The sequence below is a fragment of the Zophobas morio genome, unplaced genomic scaffold (genome assembly GCF_036711695.1).
Source record: "Zophobas morio isolate AGI-343-1 ecotype UQ-CSIRO unplaced genomic scaffold, CSIRO_AGI_Zmor_V1 ptg000022l, whole genome shotgun sequence".
Taxonomy (NCBI): Eukaryota; Metazoa; Arthropoda; class Insecta; order Coleoptera; family Tenebrionidae; genus Zophobas; species Zophobas morio.
In genome coordinates this window covers 1,520,024-1,539,183 of record NW_026972127.1, presented here as the reverse complement: position 1 = coordinate 1,539,183, position 19,160 = coordinate 1,520,024, and the positions used below count along the sequence as shown (strand labels likewise).

The window sequence follows — 19,160 nt, the reverse complement described above, 5'->3', positions numbered from 1 at the left end:
TACCCTTATGTTTCAACCGAGTTTTTCCTTTAACAAATTTTGTGTCTACCAAATTGGGTTGGTTGGGGTGTAATACTAATAATAAGTGTTGCCTTTAATTTAATCAATAAAATAAATTGACTTCATTAATTTTTTTGAACCACCTCTTAAGAAAATCTAAAAAATATGAATGGAATGATAAATCACAAGTACAAACTCATCATATTTTTTGCATTTTAGACAGGATTTATTCAGCAAAATTTAAGGGTGACGTCATCAATTTTTTTAGGAGGGATGAACAAATACATTTTGAACAAAAGTTTACCATGCTTATAATAACTTTAAAATATTCCCAAGATTTCAAAGCATTCGGTTTTGTAATTCCTGATTAAATCGATAAAATAAATTCACGCCTTCATTAATTTTTTTGAGTCACCCTGCATATGCAAATCCAAAAATATGAATGGAATGATAAATCACAAGTACAGACTCATCATATTTTGCACATTTTAGATACGATTTATTCGGCAAACTTTTGAGCTGACGTCATCAGTTTTTTGTAGAAGATAACCAAATATATTTTGACTAAAAATTTATTATGCTCTTTATAACCTTAAAACATCTGCAAGATTTCAAAGCATTCGGTTTTGTAGTTCCTGATTAAATCAATAAAATAAATTTACGCATTCATTAATTTTTTTGAGTCACCCTGTATATGCAAATCGAAAAAATTTGAATGGAGTGATAAATCACAAGAAGAGACTCACCATATTTTGTACATTTTAGATAGGATGTATTCAGCAAAATTTTGTGGTGACGTCATAAATTTTTTAGGGGGGACGACCAAATACGTTTTGATCAAAAATTTACCATGCTTATGATAATTTTAAAATATCTTCAAGATTTCGAAGCATTCGGTCTTGTAGTTCCTGAGTAAATCAGTAAAATAAATTTACGCTTTCATTTATTTTCTTGAATCACCCTGTATATGCAAATCCAAAAAATATGAATGGAGTGATAGATCACAAGTACAGACTGATCATATTTTGTACATTTTAGATATGATTTATTCGGCAAATTTTCGAGCTGACGTCATCAAGTTTTTGGAGGGGATAAGCAAATATATTTTGACTAAACATTTATTATGCTCTTTATAACCTTAAAACATCTGCAAGATGTCAGAGCATTCCGTTTTGTAGTTCCTGATTAAATCAATAAAATATATTTACGCATTCATTAATTTTTTTGAGTCACCCTGTATATGCAGATCCAAACAATATGAATGGAGTGATAGATCACAAGTACAGACTCATCATATTTTGTACATTTCAGATATGATTTATTCAACAAACTTTTGAGCTGACGTCATCAAGTTTTTGGAGGGGATAAGCAAATATTTTTTGACTAAAGATTTATGATGCTCTTTATAGCCTTAAAACATCTGCAACATTTCAAAGCATTCTGGTTAGCAGATTAAAAATTAAATTTCAAAATGTTGTTTTATAATTTTGATTTTTTTTCCAAAAATCTGGACGTTTCGGGTGAAAAGTCGATTCAGAGTTGTAAACTACATGTGTAGGACTATGTTATTTTATACAATTGAAAACCCATTTACTATGTACAATTTTGAAGTGACGTCATCGCATTAGTGGTGGGGATGATTAAACAAATTTTGGTTAGCGTTTTACCATCTACATGATATTCTTAATATAAGTACAAAATTTCACAACAATCGGTCGAGTACTTTCGGAGATTATCTGTCTAATAAAAATCCGGGGGCAGACGGACAGACGAACAGACGGACGGACAGACGGACGGACAGACGGACGGACAGACGGACGGACAGACGGACGGACAGACGGACAGACAGACGGAAATGGGAGACCTATTTCTTAGTCTTCTAGGGGTCATGAAAGATCGAGAAAACGTAAAAGTAGAGAGTCGGCCGACGGACTCGATTACAATACTTCCTTTGCTTACGCTCGGGAAGTAAAAAGAAAGACTCCAAAGCACTTTCAAATTATTTCCAACCTAGAATCTCAAAATTGTTAAAAAAAAATTGGTTGAAAGTTATTATCAACTGCGGGAATTGTTTTTTATCTTTATAGTCAGTTTTTCCATATAATGTTTTTTTGACATTTTCGCAAGGGCACATATATCAATGTAGTACTAAAAGACTTCTTATAGTTTTAGCACCCTTGGAATCTTCGAAATCTTTGAAATTCAGAGAAAACTTTTAATTTTCACAGTATTTGGAATATTTTCACAAGTTCACAAGTTCAGTAAAATGTTTAGAATTTCTATAATTAAGTAAATTTTTGAAATTTCCAGAAATTCCAGATTTTCTAAATGTTATAATAACATCAATCTTTGGATATACCAGAATCCAACATTTTCCTCAGTTTTCAAGATTTCTAGGTCTTCCAAATTTTTCATATTTTCTAGATATTTCCAGATTTTCTAAAATTAATAGACCCAAGAGTCTTTAATCTTTGAAATTTTTCGAATTTCTGGAATCTTTAGAATCTATGAGACGTATATGGTAATAATTAGGGTGTTCAAGACCCATAATACTTGTAGGATTTATAAAAATTAAAGGAAGCGTTCTTCAGATTTTTACAATTTTTAGATTTTTTGGATTTTTGTTTGTTCATGCGTTTTTTACAATTTATAGAATCTTTGAAATATTTGAAACATATTTTTAAAAACCTTTTTAACATTTGAGTCCTTAGAGTATTTAGTATCTTTAGAGTTTTCAGAGCTCTTACAGTCTTATCAATCTTTGGAAATTTGGATACTTCAGAATTACTAGAAATACATATATAAAGTTTAGAATTTTTATAATTTCTAGGAACATTAATACTTCCAAAATCTTTACAATTTTTAAGATTCTGTTGGAAGTTTTTTCTATTTGAAACCTAAAACTTTACTTTATTTAGCATCTTTGGTGTCTTTATAATTCGCAAAATTTAGTCAATGAAAACTTTAAGATTTTTAGAATGTGTCGAGTCTTTTATAAAAATATTTCAAACATTTGGAAACTTTGGAATTTTTAGAATATCTACAATTTTAAGATTTTGTAAATTGGGAATTTTCATAGTTTTCAAAATTTCTAGAATGTTCAGATTTTCGAGATTAGATGTTTTCATTGTTTCTTTCGAAATTATAATTTTTTGGTGATTCAATTTTTCCAATTTTCAATCTTCGTTTTTCAATTCCTGGATTCTACAATTTTTAATTTTTTCAATTTTGCAATTTTCGGATTTCTAATTATCCGATTTTCCGATTTTTTTAATTTTCAATATTTCGATTTACAATATGTATATATTTCGTTTTTTCGAATTTTTGTTTCTTCAATCGTTCAAATTCTTGATTTCCAATTTTTAGATTTTTCAAAAATTTTCATTTTAATTTTTTCTTTTTTTCATTTTAGATTGTACTATTTTACGATTTTTCTAATTTTTTGATTCGAAAGTTGGAACATGGAAAAATTGAAAAATTGAAAAATCGGAAATACTGAAATAAAAAAATATAAAAATCGAACTGGACCATAAACAAGCTATATATTTGGAATCAGAACGTCGAGATCTATATCCCTGAATTTTTTCAGAATTTTTAAACAAGTTTTTCAACAATGAAATTTTTGAGTGTATTTTTGCCAATTTCGACCCATTTTCGATCGATTTCGAAATTTAACTAAACACATTTTCTCATAGATTTTGATCCACAGAAGTCAATTTCGGCCTCATTTGTTAGATTTTTCGAACAGTTTTTCCAGAATCGTCAATTGAAGTATCGAAATTTTCAGAAATTACAAAAATTTCGATTTTCACACCGAATATTTCCAAAATATTGCTCCGTGACCATAAACACGGTATATTTTTGGAATCAGCACGTCGAGATCTATATCCCTGAATTTTTAAAGAATTTTTAAACAACTTTTTCAAAAATGAAATTTGTCAATGTGTATACCCCACTACCAATTTCGACCCATTTTCGATCAATTTCGAAATTTAACTAAACACTTTTCTCGTAGATTTTGATCCACAGAAGTCAATTTCGGCCTCGTTTATTAGATTTTTCGAACAGTTTTTTCAATTTTTAGAAATTACAAAAATTTCGAATTTCACATCGAATATTTCCAAAATATTGCACCTTGACCAAAAACAGGCTATTTTTTTGGAATCAGCACGTCGAGATCTATGTCCATGATTTTTTTGAGAATTTTTAACAACTTTTTCAAAAACGAAATTTGTCAATGTGTATACCCCACTACCAATTTCGACCCATTTTCGATCAATTTCGAAATTTAACTAAACACATTTTCTCGTAGATTTTGATCCACAGAAGTCAATTACGGCCTCGTTTAATAGTAGATTCTTCGAATAGTTTTTCAAATTTTTCACGCTATATTTTTGGAAACAGCACGTCAAGATCTATGACCCTGAATTTTTAAAGAATTTTTAAACAACTCTTTCAAAAATGAAAATTTCACAATGTCAATTGCCTTTACGCCAATTTCGACCCATTTTCCACTATTTTCGTAATTAAACTAAACACATTTTCTCATAGATTTTGCTCCCCAGAAGTCTTTATTCGACCTCATTCCTTCGACTACTCGAACAATTTTTTCAGAATCGTCCATTGAAATATAGAAATTTTTAGAAATTCCAAAAATTTCGAATTTCACATCGAATATTTCCAAAATATGCTCCGTGACCATAAACACGCTATATTTTTGGAAACAGCACGTCAAGATCTATAACCCTGAATTTTTAAAGAATTTTGAAACAACTGTTGTCATTGTGATTCTTCACTGAATGCGTGGACTGAGCGTGAGCCCTTTTATAACCCGAAAATTTGTTTTTGTTTTTTTTAATTAAGTGTTTATTCTTTCGATAATTGCTATTGTAATGGACTCATAAACGTTATGTTGTCTAGACGATAACCGTCTTAATAATGTTGCAATTTAACAGACAAGGTCTGTCTGTTTTGATTTAGTAATTTTCATTAGTATTATAATTTTAAATTTTCTCAACATTAAAGAATAATGTTTTATTTTCCTGTTTGCTTTTTTAAGGACGATACTGACTGTTCAAAATATTGTCTAGGGAGATTTTAGTGGCAAGATGTTCTATCAAAAAAATTGAGATTTGGTTGATCATGGTGTTCATTCAAAACACGTTTTTTTTTATTTTTGTCATGAAATTTCAAATTTGAAGTTGCGTAGTTGGCAAACTTGGATTTTTAGTTGAAGTTGGTGTCATAATTTTTCTATAATTTCCGATGGTCACCTGTCAAGATTAACAGATTGTCGACATTTTTAAATTTGCAAAATGTATCCAAAACGTAACCTAAATTTATCGCATGTCAAGATTGACATTTCTGTCACAGAATCCTGTTAAGCCGATATAAACGCAAGAAAAGTTAGAGATTTCATTGTAAAGATACAGAAGAAGGGGAGATCAGACTAGAAAACAGTCCAAAGAAAGGAAGAACAACATGATAGTAGCGAAATTAATTGAGATATGAGGTGGAAATAAAAATGATTACTTGACCTCAGAAGAAAAACAAAGGCAGCAGTTCAAAATTCCTACCTTGTGGATATAAGTAAGCTCGTAATGTTTCCAAATTTTGATCATTTTTTTTTGTAAAAGTTAGTCATTTGTACATGCTAAGGTAGAACTAAATTTGGCAAATGACATACTCCCTAAGAAAAGAGAGGGCGGGTGGGCGGGGCTAGTAGTTGTCAAGATAAGACTGATTTTGGTCAATGAGATACTCTCTAAGAGAGTAGAGGGCGGGTGGGCGGGGCTTTTACCAGCTAAGATAAAACTGATTTTGACAAATGAGATACTCGCTAAGAAAAGAGAGGGCGGGATAAAACTGAATATGGCAAATGAGATACCCGCTAGGAAAAGAGAGGGCGGGTGGGCGGGGCTAGTACCTGCTAAAATAAGACCGATTTTGGCAGATGTATTCTCTAAGAAATTTAATTAAATTACTATAAGAAAAAAGAAAGACTCCAAAGCACTTTCAAATTCTTTCCAACCTAGAACCTCAAAATTGTTAAAAAAAAATTGGTTGAAAGTTATTATCAACTGCGGGAATTGTTTTTTATCTTTATAGTCAGTTTTTCCATCTAATGTTTTTTTGACATTTTCGCAAGGGCACATATATCAATGTAGTATTAAAAGATTTCTTATAGTTTTAGCACCCTTGGAATCTTCGAAATCTTTGAAATTGAGAGAAAACTTTTAATTTTCACAGTATTTGGAATATTTTCACAAGTTCACAAGTTCAGTAAAATGTTTAGAATTTCTATAATTAAGTAAATTTTTGAAATTTCAAAAAATTCCAGGTTTTCTAAATGTTATAATAATATCAATCTTTGGATATGCCAGAATCCAACATTTTCCTCAGTTTTCAAGATTTCTAGGTCTTCCAAATTTTTCATATTTTCTAGATATTTCCAGATTTTCTAAAATTAATAGACCCAAGAGTCTTTAATCTGTGAAATTTTTCGAATCTCTGGAATCTTTAGAATCTATGAGACGTATATGGTAATAATTAGGGTGTTCAAGACCCATAATACTTGTAGGATTTATAAAAATTAAAGGAAGCTTTCTTCAGATTTTTACAATTTTTAGATTTTTTGGATTTTTGTTTGTTCATGCGTTTTTTACAATTTATAGAATCTTTGAAATATTTGAAACATATTTTTAAAAACCTTTTTAACATTTGAGTCCTTAGAGTATTTAGTATCTTTAGAGTTTTCAGAGCCCTTAGAGTCTTAACAATCTTTGGAAATTTGGATACTTCAGAATTACTAGAAATACATGTATAAAGCTTAGAATTTTTATAATTTCTAGGAACATTAATACTTCCAAAATCTTTAGAATTTTTAAGATTCTGTTGGAAGTTTTTTCTATTTGAAACCTAAAACTTTACTTTATTTAGCATCTTTGGTGTCTTTACAATTCGGAAAATTTAGTCTATGAAAACTTTAAGATTTTTAGAATGTGTCGAGACTTTTATAAAAATATTTCAAACATTTGGAAACTTTGGAATTTTTAGAATACCTACAATTTTAAGATTTTGTAAATTGGGAATTTTCGTAGTTTTCAAAATTTCTAGAATGTTCAGATTTTCGAGATTAGATGTTTTCATTGTTTCTTTCGAAATTATAATTTTTTGGTGATTCAATTTTTCCAATTTTCAATCCTCGTTTTTTAATTCCTGGATTCTACAATTTTTAAATTTTTCAATTTTGCAATTTTCGGATTTCTAATTATTCGATTTTCCGATTTTTTTAATTTTCAATATTTCGATTTACAATATGTATATATTTCGTTTTTTCGAATTTTTGTTTCTTCAATCGTTCAAATTCTTGATTTCCAATTTTTAGATTTTTCAAAAATTTTCATTTTAATTTTTTCTTTTTTTCATTTTAGATTGTACTATTTTACGATTTTTCTAATTTTTTGATTCGAAAGTTGGAATATGGAAAAATTGAAAAATTGAAAAATCGGAAATACTGAAACAAAAAAATTGAAAAATCGAACTGGACCATTAACAAGCTATATATTTGGAATCAGAACGTCGAGATCTATATCCCTGAATTTTTTAAGAATTTTTAAAAAAATTTTTCAAAAATGAAATTTTTGAGTGTATTTTTGCCAATTTCGAACCATTTTCGATTAATTTCGAGATTTAACTAAACACATTTTCTCGCAGATTTTGATCCACAAAGTCAATTTCGGCCTCATTTATTAGATTTTTCGAACAGTTTTTCCAGAATCGTCCAATGAAGTATCGAAATTTGTAGAAATTACAAAAATTTCGATTTTCACAACCAATATTTCCAAAATATTGCTCCGTGGCCATAAACACGGTATATTTTTGGAATCAGCACGTCGAGATCTATATCCCTGAATTTTTTAAGAATTTTTAAACAGCTTTTTCAAAAATGAAATTTGTCAATGTGTATACCCCACTACCAATTTCGACCCATTTTCGATCAATTTCGAAATTTAACTAAACACTTTTCTCGTAGATTTTGATCCACAGAAGTCAATTTCGGCCTCGTTTATTAGATTCTTCGAACAGTTTTTCCAATTTTTAGAAATTACAAAAATTTCGAATTTCACACCGAATATTTCCAAAATATTGCTCCGTGACCATAAACACGCTATATTTTTGGAAACAGCACGTCAAGATCTATAACCCTGAATTTTTAAAGAATTTTTAAACAACTCTTTCAAAAATGAAAATTTTACTATGCCAATTGCCTTTACGCCAATTTCGACCCATTTTCCACCATTTTCGAAATTAAACTAAACACATTTTCTCGTAGATTTTGTCCACAAAAGTCTATTTCGACCTCATTTCTTCGACTACTCGAACAATTTTTTCAGAATCGTCCATTGAAATATCGAAATTTTTTGAAATTCCAAAAATTTCGAATTTCCCATCGAATATTTCCGAAATATTGCACCGTGACCATAAACAGGCTATTTTTTTGGAATCAGCACGTCGAGATCTATGTCCATGATTTTTTTGAGAATTTTTGAAAACAACTTTCTCAAAAATGAAATTTGTCAATATGTATACCCCACTACCAATTTCGACCCATTTTCGATCAATTTCGAAATTTAGCTAAACACATTTTCTCGTAGATTTTGATCCACAGAAGTCAATTTCGGTCTCGTTTATTAGATTCTTCGAACAGTTTTTCCAATTTTTAGAAATTACAAAAATTTCGAATTTCACACCGAATATTTCCAAAATATTGCTCCGTGACCATAAACACGCTATATTTTTGGAAACAGCACGTTAAGATCTATATCCCTGAATTTTAAAAAAAATTTAAACAACTTTTTCAAAAATGAGAATTTCACTATGCCAAATGCCTTTACGCCAATTTCGACCCATTTTCCACCATTTTCGAAATTAAACTAAACACATTTTCTCATAGATGTTGGTCCACAGAAGTCTATGTCGACCTCATTTCTTCGACTACTCGAACAATTTTTTCAGAATCGTCCATTGAAATATCGAAATTTTTAGAAATTCCAAAAATTTCGAATTTCACATCGAATATTTCCAAAATATTGCACCGTGACCATAAATAGGCTATTTTTTTGGAATCAGCACGTCGAGATCTATGCCCATGATTTTTTTGAGAATTTTTAAACAACTTTTTCAAACATGAAATTTGTCAATGTGTATACCCCACTACCAATTTCGACCCATTTTCGATCAATTTCGAAATTTAGCTAAACACATTTTCTCGTAGATTTTGATCCACAGAAGTCAATTTCGGCCTCGTTTATTAGATTCTTCGAACAGTTTTTCCAATTTTTATAAATTACAAAAATTTCGAATTTCACACCGAATATTTCCAAAATATTGCTCCGTGACCATAAACACGCTATATTTTTGGAAACAGCACGTCAAAATCTATAACCCTGAATTTTTAAAGAATTTTTAAACAACCCTTTCAAAAATGAAAATTTCACTATACCAATTTCTTTTACGCCAATTTCGACCCATCTTCCACCATTTTCGAAATTAAACTAAACACATTTTCTCATAGATGTTGGTCCACAGAAGTCTATGTCGACCTCATTTCTTCGACTACTCGAACAATTTTTTCAGAATCGTCCGACATAAACGCAAGAAAATTTCACATTATTGTTAAAAAAGTACAAAAAGATTGATTCAGATGAAAATAGAATCGTGGCAGAAAAATTAGAGACTTCATTGTAAAGATACAGAAGAAGTGGAGATCAGACTAGAAAACAGTCAAAAGAAGGGAAGAATAACATGATAGTAGCGAAATTAATTGAGATATGAGGTGGAAATCAAAATGATTACTTGACCCTAGAAGAACAATAAATGCAGCAATGGCTAAACAAGGACAACAAGGAAAACGCCTTACAGGGATAAAATGTATGCCCTTCCACAAAGATCTACAGCTTGACAACGGAATGGTCGACGATTCCAAGTATTCCAGGTTGTTGGAGATTAGAAAAACTAGAAAATAAATTGTAAAGTGAATGACGTTACAGTGGAAGAAGTATTAGAAGAAAGGAAGAAAGAAGCAAAGAATGGGAGAACGGGTGAAAGAGATGTTGACTAGGACTTTGGGGATTTTTCTTCAGACGCCGGTGGACGAATTGTCTTGGTTTAGGCCACTATTATAGGAGGTGACGGGGTAGCTGAAAATGATTTTTGATTTGGGGGATTTGGGGGTTAGTTAACCGCAGACGCAGATCATCAACATTTGTGGGAATTGTAGAGAAATTAGAAATGAAACTGACCAGTGACAGCGTTTAAGCCATCCACACTTCATCCCCTGTTGAAAGTTGAAATTAGTGATTTAGTGTAATTCGTTATAACAAAAATATTACCAATTGAAGCTACCAAAAGACAAGAAAGATCAGAACTGTTGTAGCTGTCATTGTGATTATTCACTGATTGCCAGTGAGTGTGAGACGTTTCTATATTTATATTGAAAAATTGTTTTTCTGTTGTGTTTTTTAATTAATTGTTTATTCTTTCGAAATTGGCGCTTGTTATGGATTTGTAAAAGGTTTTGTTATCTATGTGATAAAAGTCTGGATTATGTTGTGGTGTAAACAAGGTGTGTCTGTTTTGATTGATTTTTTTAATATTGTCGTTTTAAAATTTCTCAACAATTCTACGATATTTCAGGTGATAACTAAATTATTGTTTCATTCTTGTTTATCTTTTTAAAGGTGTTTTATATAATCTAGTAGTAAATGTTTAGAAACATGTTTCATCTGTTATACCGGGTGTCTGGAAAATGGTGGATTAACTCTTCAGTACGTTATGTACAGAGGTTTCGGAAGTCCCAGAAAAATAATAAAAACATTTTCATGATGTAGATTACGAAAAAAACGCAATTTTATAAAAGTAAAATTGGCAACACTGCACGCACCTAATGCGTGAAAACTTCCGGTTTACTTTCTGATTTTTTAGTAACGATGCTGACTAAGGGCTACCTTTTATTTTTTTTAGGTCAATAACCATAATAACCAGCATTCATTTTTTTTGTAAAAGTTAGTCATTTGTACATGCTAAGGTAAAACTAATTTTGACATGACATACTGCCTAAGAATAGCGAGGGTGGGTGGGCGGGGCTAGTAGTTGTCATGATAAGACTGATTTTGGCCAATGAGATACTCTCTAAGAGAACAGAGGACGGGTGGGCGGGGCTTTTACCTGTTAAGATAAAACTGATTTTGGCAAATGAGATACCCGTTAAGGAAAGAGAGGGTGGGTGGGCGGGGCTAGTAAAAACTTTGAATTTTCACAGTATTTGGAATATTTTCACAAGTTCAGCAAAATGTTTAGAACTTCTATAATTAAGTAAATTTTTGAAATTTCCAGAAGTTCCAGATTTTCTAAATGTTGTAATAATATCAGTCTTCGGATATGCCAGAATTCAACATTTTCCTCAGTTTTCAAGATTTCTAGGTCTTTCAAATTCTGATAGAATTTGTAAAAGTTAAAGAAAGCGTTCTTCAGGTTTTTACCATTTTTAGATTTTTTGGATTTTTGTTTTCTTCACGCGTTTTTTACAAATTATAGAATCTTTGAGTTTTCAGAGCCCTTAGAGTCTTAACAATCTTTGGAAATTTGGATACTTCAGAATTACTAGAAATACATGTTTAAAGTTTAGAATTATTATAATTTCTAGGAACATTAATACTTCCAAGATCTTTACAATTTTTAAGATTTTGTTGGATGTTTCTTCTATTTGAAACCTAAAACTTTACTTTATTTAGCATCTTTGGTGTCTTTACAATTCGCAAATTTTAGTCTATGAAAACTTTAAGATTTTTAGAATGTGTCGAGCCTTTTTGGAAACTTTGGAATTTTTAGAATATCTACAATTTTGTAAATCGGGAATTTTCATAGTTTTCAAAATTTCTAGAATGTTCAGATTTTCGAGATCAGATTTTTTCATTGTTTCTTTCGAAATTATAATTTTTCATTGATTCAATTTTTCCAATTTTCGATCTTCGTTTTGCAATTCGTGGATTCTACAAATTTTAAATTTTTCAATTTTGCAATTTTCGGATGTCTAATTATCCGATTTACCGATTTTTTCAATTTTCAATATTTCGATTTACAATATGTATATATTTGGTTTTTTCGAATTTTTGTTTCTTCAATCGTTCAAATTCTTGATTTCCAATTTTTAGATTTTTCAAAAATTTTCATTTTAATTTTTTCTTTTTTTCATTTTAGATTGTACTATTTTACGATTTTTCTAATTTTTTGATTCGAAAGTTGGAACATGGAAAAATTGAAACATTGAAAAATCGGAAATACTGAAACAAACAAATTGAAAAATCGGATTGGACCATAAACAAGCTATATATTTGGAATCAGCACGTCGAGATCTATATCCCTGAATTTTTTAAGAATTTTTAAACAAGTTTTTCAACAATGAAATTTTTGAGTGTATTTTTGCCAATTTCGACTCATTTTCGATCGATTTCGAAATTTAACTAAACACATTTTCTCGTAGATTTTAATCCACAGAATCAATTTTGGCCTCATTTGTTAGATTTTTCGAACAGTTTTTCCAGAATCGTCCATTGAAGTATCGAAATTTGTAGAAATTACAAAAATTTCGATTTTCACAACGAATATTTCCAAAATATTGCTCCGTGACCATAAACACGCTATATTTTTGGAAACAGCACGTCAAAATCTATAATCCTGAACTTTTAAAGAATTTTTAAACAACTCTTTCAAAAATGAAAATTTCACTATGCCAATTGCCTTTATGCCAATTTCGACCCATTTTCCACCATTTTAGAAATTAAACTAAACACATTTTCTCATAGATTTGGGTCCACAGAAGTCTATTTCGACCTCATTTCTTCGACTACTTGAACAATTTTTTCAGAATCGTCCATTGAAATATCGAAATTTTTAGAAATTCGAAAAATTTCGAATTTCACATCGAATATTTCCAAAATATTGCACCGTGACAATAAACAGGCTATTTTTTTGGAATCAGCACGTCGAGATCTATGTCCACGATTTTTTTGAGAATTTTTAAACAACTTTTTCAAAAATGAAATTTTCCACTAGTACTTAACCATGGACTTTGATAAATGACTGAACAATATTAATAGTAGTCACTGGAATGAAGTGGGAGTATGTAGGCTGGGCTATTGCTTCCTTATAAAAGACTCTGTAGCGACCTTGACAAAGTTCGTGCTCACCCTGTTTTTTTTCACAACCCCAACAACCAATAAAAATCCAGCCAAATAAACTATTAACATTTATTTTAATTATTATCCAATCACAAACAGTCCGCGGACTCAAAGATCAAGTCCCGAATTATCCTTAACCCAGTCAATAAACGACGACACTCTCGTGTACACATCAGGAGCTCCCAGAGCACACGGAGCCCCCCAGGACACCAACCCAATCAGCTGTCCACTCTCCGCCGAGATCAAAGGACCTCCAGAATCCCCATGGCAAGCCCCCTGTCCAGCCTGTGTGAACGCGCAGATCTCGGTCTCCACGATGGTCTCAGTGGGCCACGAGTTTTTGCAGCTAGCGTACGTAGTAGTCCTCGTGGGGAGGTACTGCAGGTCGTTGGGGATGTTCCCAGGATAGGACGTTCTACCCCACCCAATCAAAACGGCATCCTGCACATTATCGTTGTCGTTTTTCTCCAGCTGGATGATCTTGATAAGCGACGACTCCTGGATGGGGGTGGACAGACGGAGCAGGGCGATGTCGTTGATGATGAGGTTGGAGTTGTAGTTGGGGTGGACGATGATGTCGGCCACTTTGGCGCTGACTCCGCTGTTGGAGTTGAGTTGGTTGATTCCGGCGACGACGCTGTAGTAGGCGGGGTAGCCTCTGAAAAACAAGAGTGAGTGGTGTGGGGGCGGTGGGGTTGGGGGTGTACCCGACGACGCAGTGGGCGGCGGTGATGACCCAGTTGTTGGCGATGAGGGAGCCGCCGCAGGTGTGGGAGCCGGTGATGGTTCGCAGGGAGATGATGAAGGGGAATTGGCCGGTGCTGGCGTTGGAGCCGCCAACGACCCTCCAGCCGATGTCGGCGGGGACGGCTGAAATGTGATTATCAAGGGGGTGGCACGGCGGTGGTTGGACTTACCTAGGCAAGTTCCGATGAAGAACAGCGTCAGTACAGTTTCTTTTATCATATTGATTTGACTTGTGGTTTTTGGCAAAACGGGATGCTTTTATATTAACTTAAATTTTAATTTTTTTATGAGGGTTATTAACTAATTGAGATAAGGAAATCGGCAATCAGGATGGAAAGCAGTGGCGTATCTATACAGAGTTATTTTGCTTGCGTTTTACTTAATTTTAATTCAGGTACACGCCACTGACAAAAACTCTCTAATAATGCTTATAAAGATTTATCCTTTAATCATATTAAATACAATAGCTAATTCGCCGAAGCAATGATTTATAGAACGTCTTAACAGATTAATCTCCTATCTGGCTTTGGATCCAATCAGCATAAGTAGACACTCTGGTAAAAACATCCGGCATGCCTCTGGCACATGGGGACCCCCAGGAAACTATTCCACAGAGCTTGTCGCTTCCATCTTCATTACAAATCAGAGGACCTCCAGAATCCCCATTACAAGCACCTTCTCCACTTCGGGTTAAAGTACAAACTTGACTATCAAAAACCGGGTTAATGCTTCCCCACAAAGATCTACACCTTGACAGCGGAATGGTCAACGATTCCAGATATTGGAGGTTGTTGGGAATTACCCCCCCAGCTGAAAGTCTCCCCCATCCGACCACAGTGCATGGTCGTTCCTCGTCGAAGTTCTTCACGTCCAGCTGGATGGTCTGTATTGTGGGTGACAGGGTTAGGGGTTCGTCCAGTTGGATGACTGCTACGTCGTTTTCGATCGTCCAGGAGTTCCAGCCGCTGTTGACGATGACTTGGGAGACTTTTCGTCTGATGCCAGTGGGTGAATTGAGCTGGGTTATACCGGCCACTACGGTGTAGTAGTTGACGGGGTAGCTGCAAAAGGTTGTTGATTTGGAGGATTGGGGGTCTTGTAAGGGTTGACTTACCCAGAGACACAATGGGCTGCAGTGACCACCCAGTTGTTTCTAATGAGAGATCCGCCACAGTTGTGGGAATCGGAGGGTGTTCGGAGGGAAACTATAAATGGATATTGACCAGTGGTGGCGTTCGAGCCCCCCACGATTCGTCCACCGGAGTTGAAACCGAGCGGGGTAGCTTTAAGTTAAAATTAGCGATTTAGTATAATTATTAATGAAAATATTACCTATTGCAGCTGCCAAAAGGGCGAAAAAAACTAGAACTGTTGTTGCTGTCATTGTGATTCTTCACTTAATGCCTGAACTGAGTGTAAACCGTTTTTATATGTTGAAAAATTGTTTTTGTTTTTTTTTAATTAAGTGTTTATTCTTATTAGGGATTTCAAAAACGTTTGTTGTCTAGATGATAAAAGTCTGGAAAATGTTTAAAATTTCTCAATAAAGTTATAGCTTGGCTTTTTTAGTATGATTTGTAATATTTTATCTTAACATAAACACGGCATTCATATTATAATTTTGTGTGAAAATGTCACAACTGATAAACGTCCAAGAATTTTTTTATCATTTGGACGTTGCAACGTAGATTACAAAAAAATAATACTCGCTTGTTGTCGTAGGTTAGTATTACATGAGTCATCTGGAAAGTTGGATAAGTTTGAAAAAACATTCAAGCGCTATTTATTTTTCATATCATCTTGATAATCGAAAGTAGCTACAAGTATTTAATAATCACATGGGAATCTTTTTGTGAAACAAATAAATTTTCATTGACCATTTCCTCTTATCTAAATACCATTTGTTATCTTCCAGACATCATAAATTGAACGAAACTATTATACTGCAGTTTTTCTAATCTTATAAACTTGTCAATAAAGGTGTCAGACAATATAAATCAAAAAATCAGCCCATCACAATAAGTCCTTGAGAAAGTATAATAACCTGTGTTAGTGTTACACAATTTGACACCAATTTTCGGTCGATTTAACCAATTTTAACCATTTTTTTGGAAAAATTTTTGAAAATTTTGATTTCAATTTTCGTGTTTATTGGAACAGATATCGTGACGGCGAGTTCAGATTTGTTACTGCCCAAACATTATCAACAGTTTGACACATATTTTCGGTCGTTTGAACCAATTGTAACCACTTTTTTGGAAAATTTTTAACTCACTTTTCGCGTTTATTCGAACAGATATCGTGATGGGGATTTTAGATTTGTAACTAGCTGAAGATTGTCTACAATTTAACACAAATTTTCGGTCGATTGAAGCAATTTTAAAAATTTTTTGGAAAATTTTTGAAAGTTTTGATCTCAAAATAATTCATTAGAACAAATATCGTGACGGCGATTTCAGATTTGTAACTGGCCGAAGATTATTTACAATTTGACGCTGATTTTCGGTCGATTGACTTAATTTTAACCATTTTTTTGAAAAATTTTTGACTTTTCGTGTTTATTGGAACAGATATTGTGATGGCCAGTTCAGATTTGTCACTAGCGGAAGATTATCCACAATTTTGCACCAATTTCAGTTTATTGAACCAATTTTAACTATTTTTTTTGAAAATTTTTGAAAATTTTGATTTCATCTTTCTTGTTTATTGGAACAGATATCGTGACGGCGATTTCAGATTTGTAACTAGCGGAAGATAATCAACAATTTGACACCAATTTTCGGTCGATTGAATCAATTTTAACCATTTTTGGGAAACATTTTGAAAATTATATACTCACTTTTTATGTTTATTTGAATAGATATCCTAATGGCGATTTTGGATTCGTAATTTGTGGAAGATTATCCCCGGTTTGAGACCAATTTTCAGTCGATTAAACTCATCATTTTAAACATTTTTTGGAAACATTTTGAAAATTATTAACTCACTTTTCATGTTTATTTGAATAGATATCGTAATAGCGGTTTTAGATTTGTAATAATTGGCAGAAGATTATTTATAAGTCGACACCAATTCTCAGTCGACTGAAGCCAAACTAACCATTTTTTTGGAAATATTTTGAAAATTTTGAACATATTTTTCACGTTTATTTAAATAGATGCCGTGATGGTGATTTCGGATTGGCAATTGGTGGAAAATTATCTATTAATTTGACAACAAATCTTATTGAACCTATTTTGACTATTTTTTTGGAAAAATTTTGAAAATTGTAAACTAATTTTTCAGTTTTCTTTGAATAAATATCGTAATGGAGGTTTTGGATTTGTGATAAGCAGAGAATTGTCTATAATTTGGCTCCAATTCTCAGTCGCTTCAGCCCATTTTAATGCATTTTTTTGGAAAAATTTTGAAAATTGTAAGCTCATTTTTCACATTTATTTGAATATACGTCGTGATGGCGATTTCGGATTTGGTAATTGGTAGAAAATTATCGACGAATTTGACACCAAATCTCACTGGATTTAGCCCATTTTAATTATTTTTTGGAAAAATTTTAAAAATTGTTTACTAATTTTTCAGTTTTCTTTGAATAAATATTGTAATGGAGAAATCGGATTTATCATAAGCATAAAATTATCTACAATTTGACTCCAATTCTCTGTCGATTGAACCCATTTTAAACCTTTTTTTGGAAAAATTTTGAAAATTGTAAGCTCATTTTTCCTATTTATTAGAATTGATGATATTATCGTGATGGCGATTTCTGATTTGGTAATTGGTGAAAGATTATCTATAATTTAATGCCAATTTTCCACCTATTGAACTCATTTTATTTTTTTTTTTTGGAAAATTTTGAATATTTTAAACTCATTTTTCACTTTTCTTTGAATAGATATCGCAGTGGAGATTTCGGATTTGTCGTAAACGGAGGATTGTCTACAATTTGACTACAATTCTCAGTCGATTGAACCCATTTTAATTTTTTTTTTTGGAAAAATTTTGAAAATTGTAAGCTCCTTTTTCCTATTTATTATTTATTTATGTCGTGATGGCCATTTCTGATTTGGTAATTGGTGAAAGTTTATCTATAATTTAAGGCCAATTTTCAGTCGATTTTCATTTTAATTTTTTTTTTGGAAAAATTTTGAGAATTTTAAACTCATTTTTCATTTTTCTTTGAATAGATATCGTAATGGAGATTTCGGATTTGTCATAAGCGGAACACTGTCTACAATTTGACTCCAATTCCCAGTCGATTGAACTCATTTTAATCATTTTTTTGGAAAAATTTTGAAAATTGTAAGCTCATTTTTCCTATTTATTAGAATATATGTCGTGATGACGATTTCGGATTTGGTAATTGGTGAAAGATTATCTATAATTTAACGCCAATTTTCAATCGATTGAACTCATTTTAACTATTTTTTTGGAAAAATTTTGAAAATTATAAACTCACATTTCATGTTTATTTGAATTGATGCCGTGATGATGATTTCGGATTTGTAATTGGTGGAAAATTATCTACTAATTTGACACCAAATCTCACTGGATTGAGCCCATTTTAACTATTCTTTTTGAAAAAATTTTGAAAATTGTAAACTCATTTTTCACTTCTTTTTGAACAAATATCGTAACAGCGATTTTGGGTTCGTAATTAGCGGAATATTATCCACAATTTGAGATCAATTTTTAGTCGATTGACCCATTTTAGCATTTTTTTTTTGGAAAAATTTTGAAAATTTTGAACTTGTTTTTCGGGTTATTTTGAACATATGCCGTAATGGTGGTTTTGGATTTGTAATTGGTAGAAAATTATCTACTAATTTGACATCAAATATCACTGGGTTGAGCCCATTTTAACCATTTTTTTGGAAAATTTTTAACTCACTTTTCGTGTTTATTGGAACAGATATCGTGATGGGGATTTTAGATTTGTAACTAGCTGAAGATTGTCTACAATTTAACACAAATTTTCGGTCGATTGAAGCAATTTTAACAATTTTTTGTAAAATTTTTGAAAGTTTTGATCTCAAAACAATTCATTAGAACAAATATCGTCACGGCGATTTCAGATTTGTAACTGGCGGAAGATTATTTACAATTTGACACTGATTTTCGGTCGATTGACCTAATTTTAACCATTTTTTTGGAAAATTTTTGACTTTTCGTGTT

At 31.9% G+C, this 19,160-nt stretch overlaps 2 protein-coding genes across 2 annotated transcripts; both read right to left on the bottom strand.

Moving 5' to 3' along the window:
* Positions 1–13,296: 13,296 nt before the first annotated feature.
* On the bottom strand, positions 13,297–14,267 carry LOC135133445 (chymotrypsin-1-like). Its single transcript, XM_064061834.1, has 3 exons — positions 14,159–14,267; positions 13,949–14,111; positions 13,297–13,899 (listed from the first exon to the last, which is right to left on the bottom strand). Exons 1-3 carry the CDS (start codon positions 14,205–14,207, stop codon positions 13,350–13,352), a joined length of 762 nt encoding a protein of 253 aa, XP_063917904.1. The 5' UTR covers positions 14,208–14,267; the 3' UTR covers positions 13,297–13,349.
* Positions 14,268–14,410: 143 nt separating this feature from the next.
* LOC135133444 (chymotrypsin-1-like) lies at positions 14,411–15,428 on the bottom strand. Its single transcript, XM_064061833.1, has 3 exons — positions 15,321–15,428; positions 15,103–15,271; positions 14,411–15,049 (listed from the first exon to the last, which is right to left on the bottom strand). Exons 1-3 carry the CDS (start codon positions 15,370–15,372, stop codon positions 14,497–14,499), a joined length of 774 nt encoding a protein of 257 aa, XP_063917903.1. The 5' UTR covers positions 15,373–15,428; the 3' UTR covers positions 14,411–14,496.
* Between the last annotated feature and the right edge of the window lie 3,732 nt (positions 15,429–19,160).

Coding starts and splice junctions, on each gene's coding strand:
- LOC135133445 (XM_064061834.1), bottom strand. CDS start 14,207: ATGATAAAAGAAACTGTACTGACGCTGTTCTTCATCGGAACTTGCCTA. Junction 14,112..14,158: donor CTTCATCGGAACTTGCCTAG/GTAAGTCCAACC, acceptor ATCACATTTCAG/CCGTCCCCGCCGACATCGGC. Junction 13,900..13,948: donor GCCGCCCACTGCGTCGTCGG/GTACACCCCCAA, acceptor CTTGTTTTTCAG/AGGCTACCCCGCCTACTACA.
- LOC135133444 (XM_064061833.1), bottom strand. CDS start 15,372: ATGACAGCAACAACAGTTCTAGTTTTTTTCGCCCTTTTGGCAGCTGCA. Junction 15,272..15,320: donor CCTTTTGGCAGCTGCAATAG/GTAATATTTTCA, acceptor TTTAACTTAAAG/CTACCCCGCTCGGTTTCAAC. Junction 15,050..15,102: donor GCAGCCCATTGTGTCTCTGG/GTAAGTCAACCC, acceptor AACCTTTTGCAG/CTACCCCGTCAACTACTACA.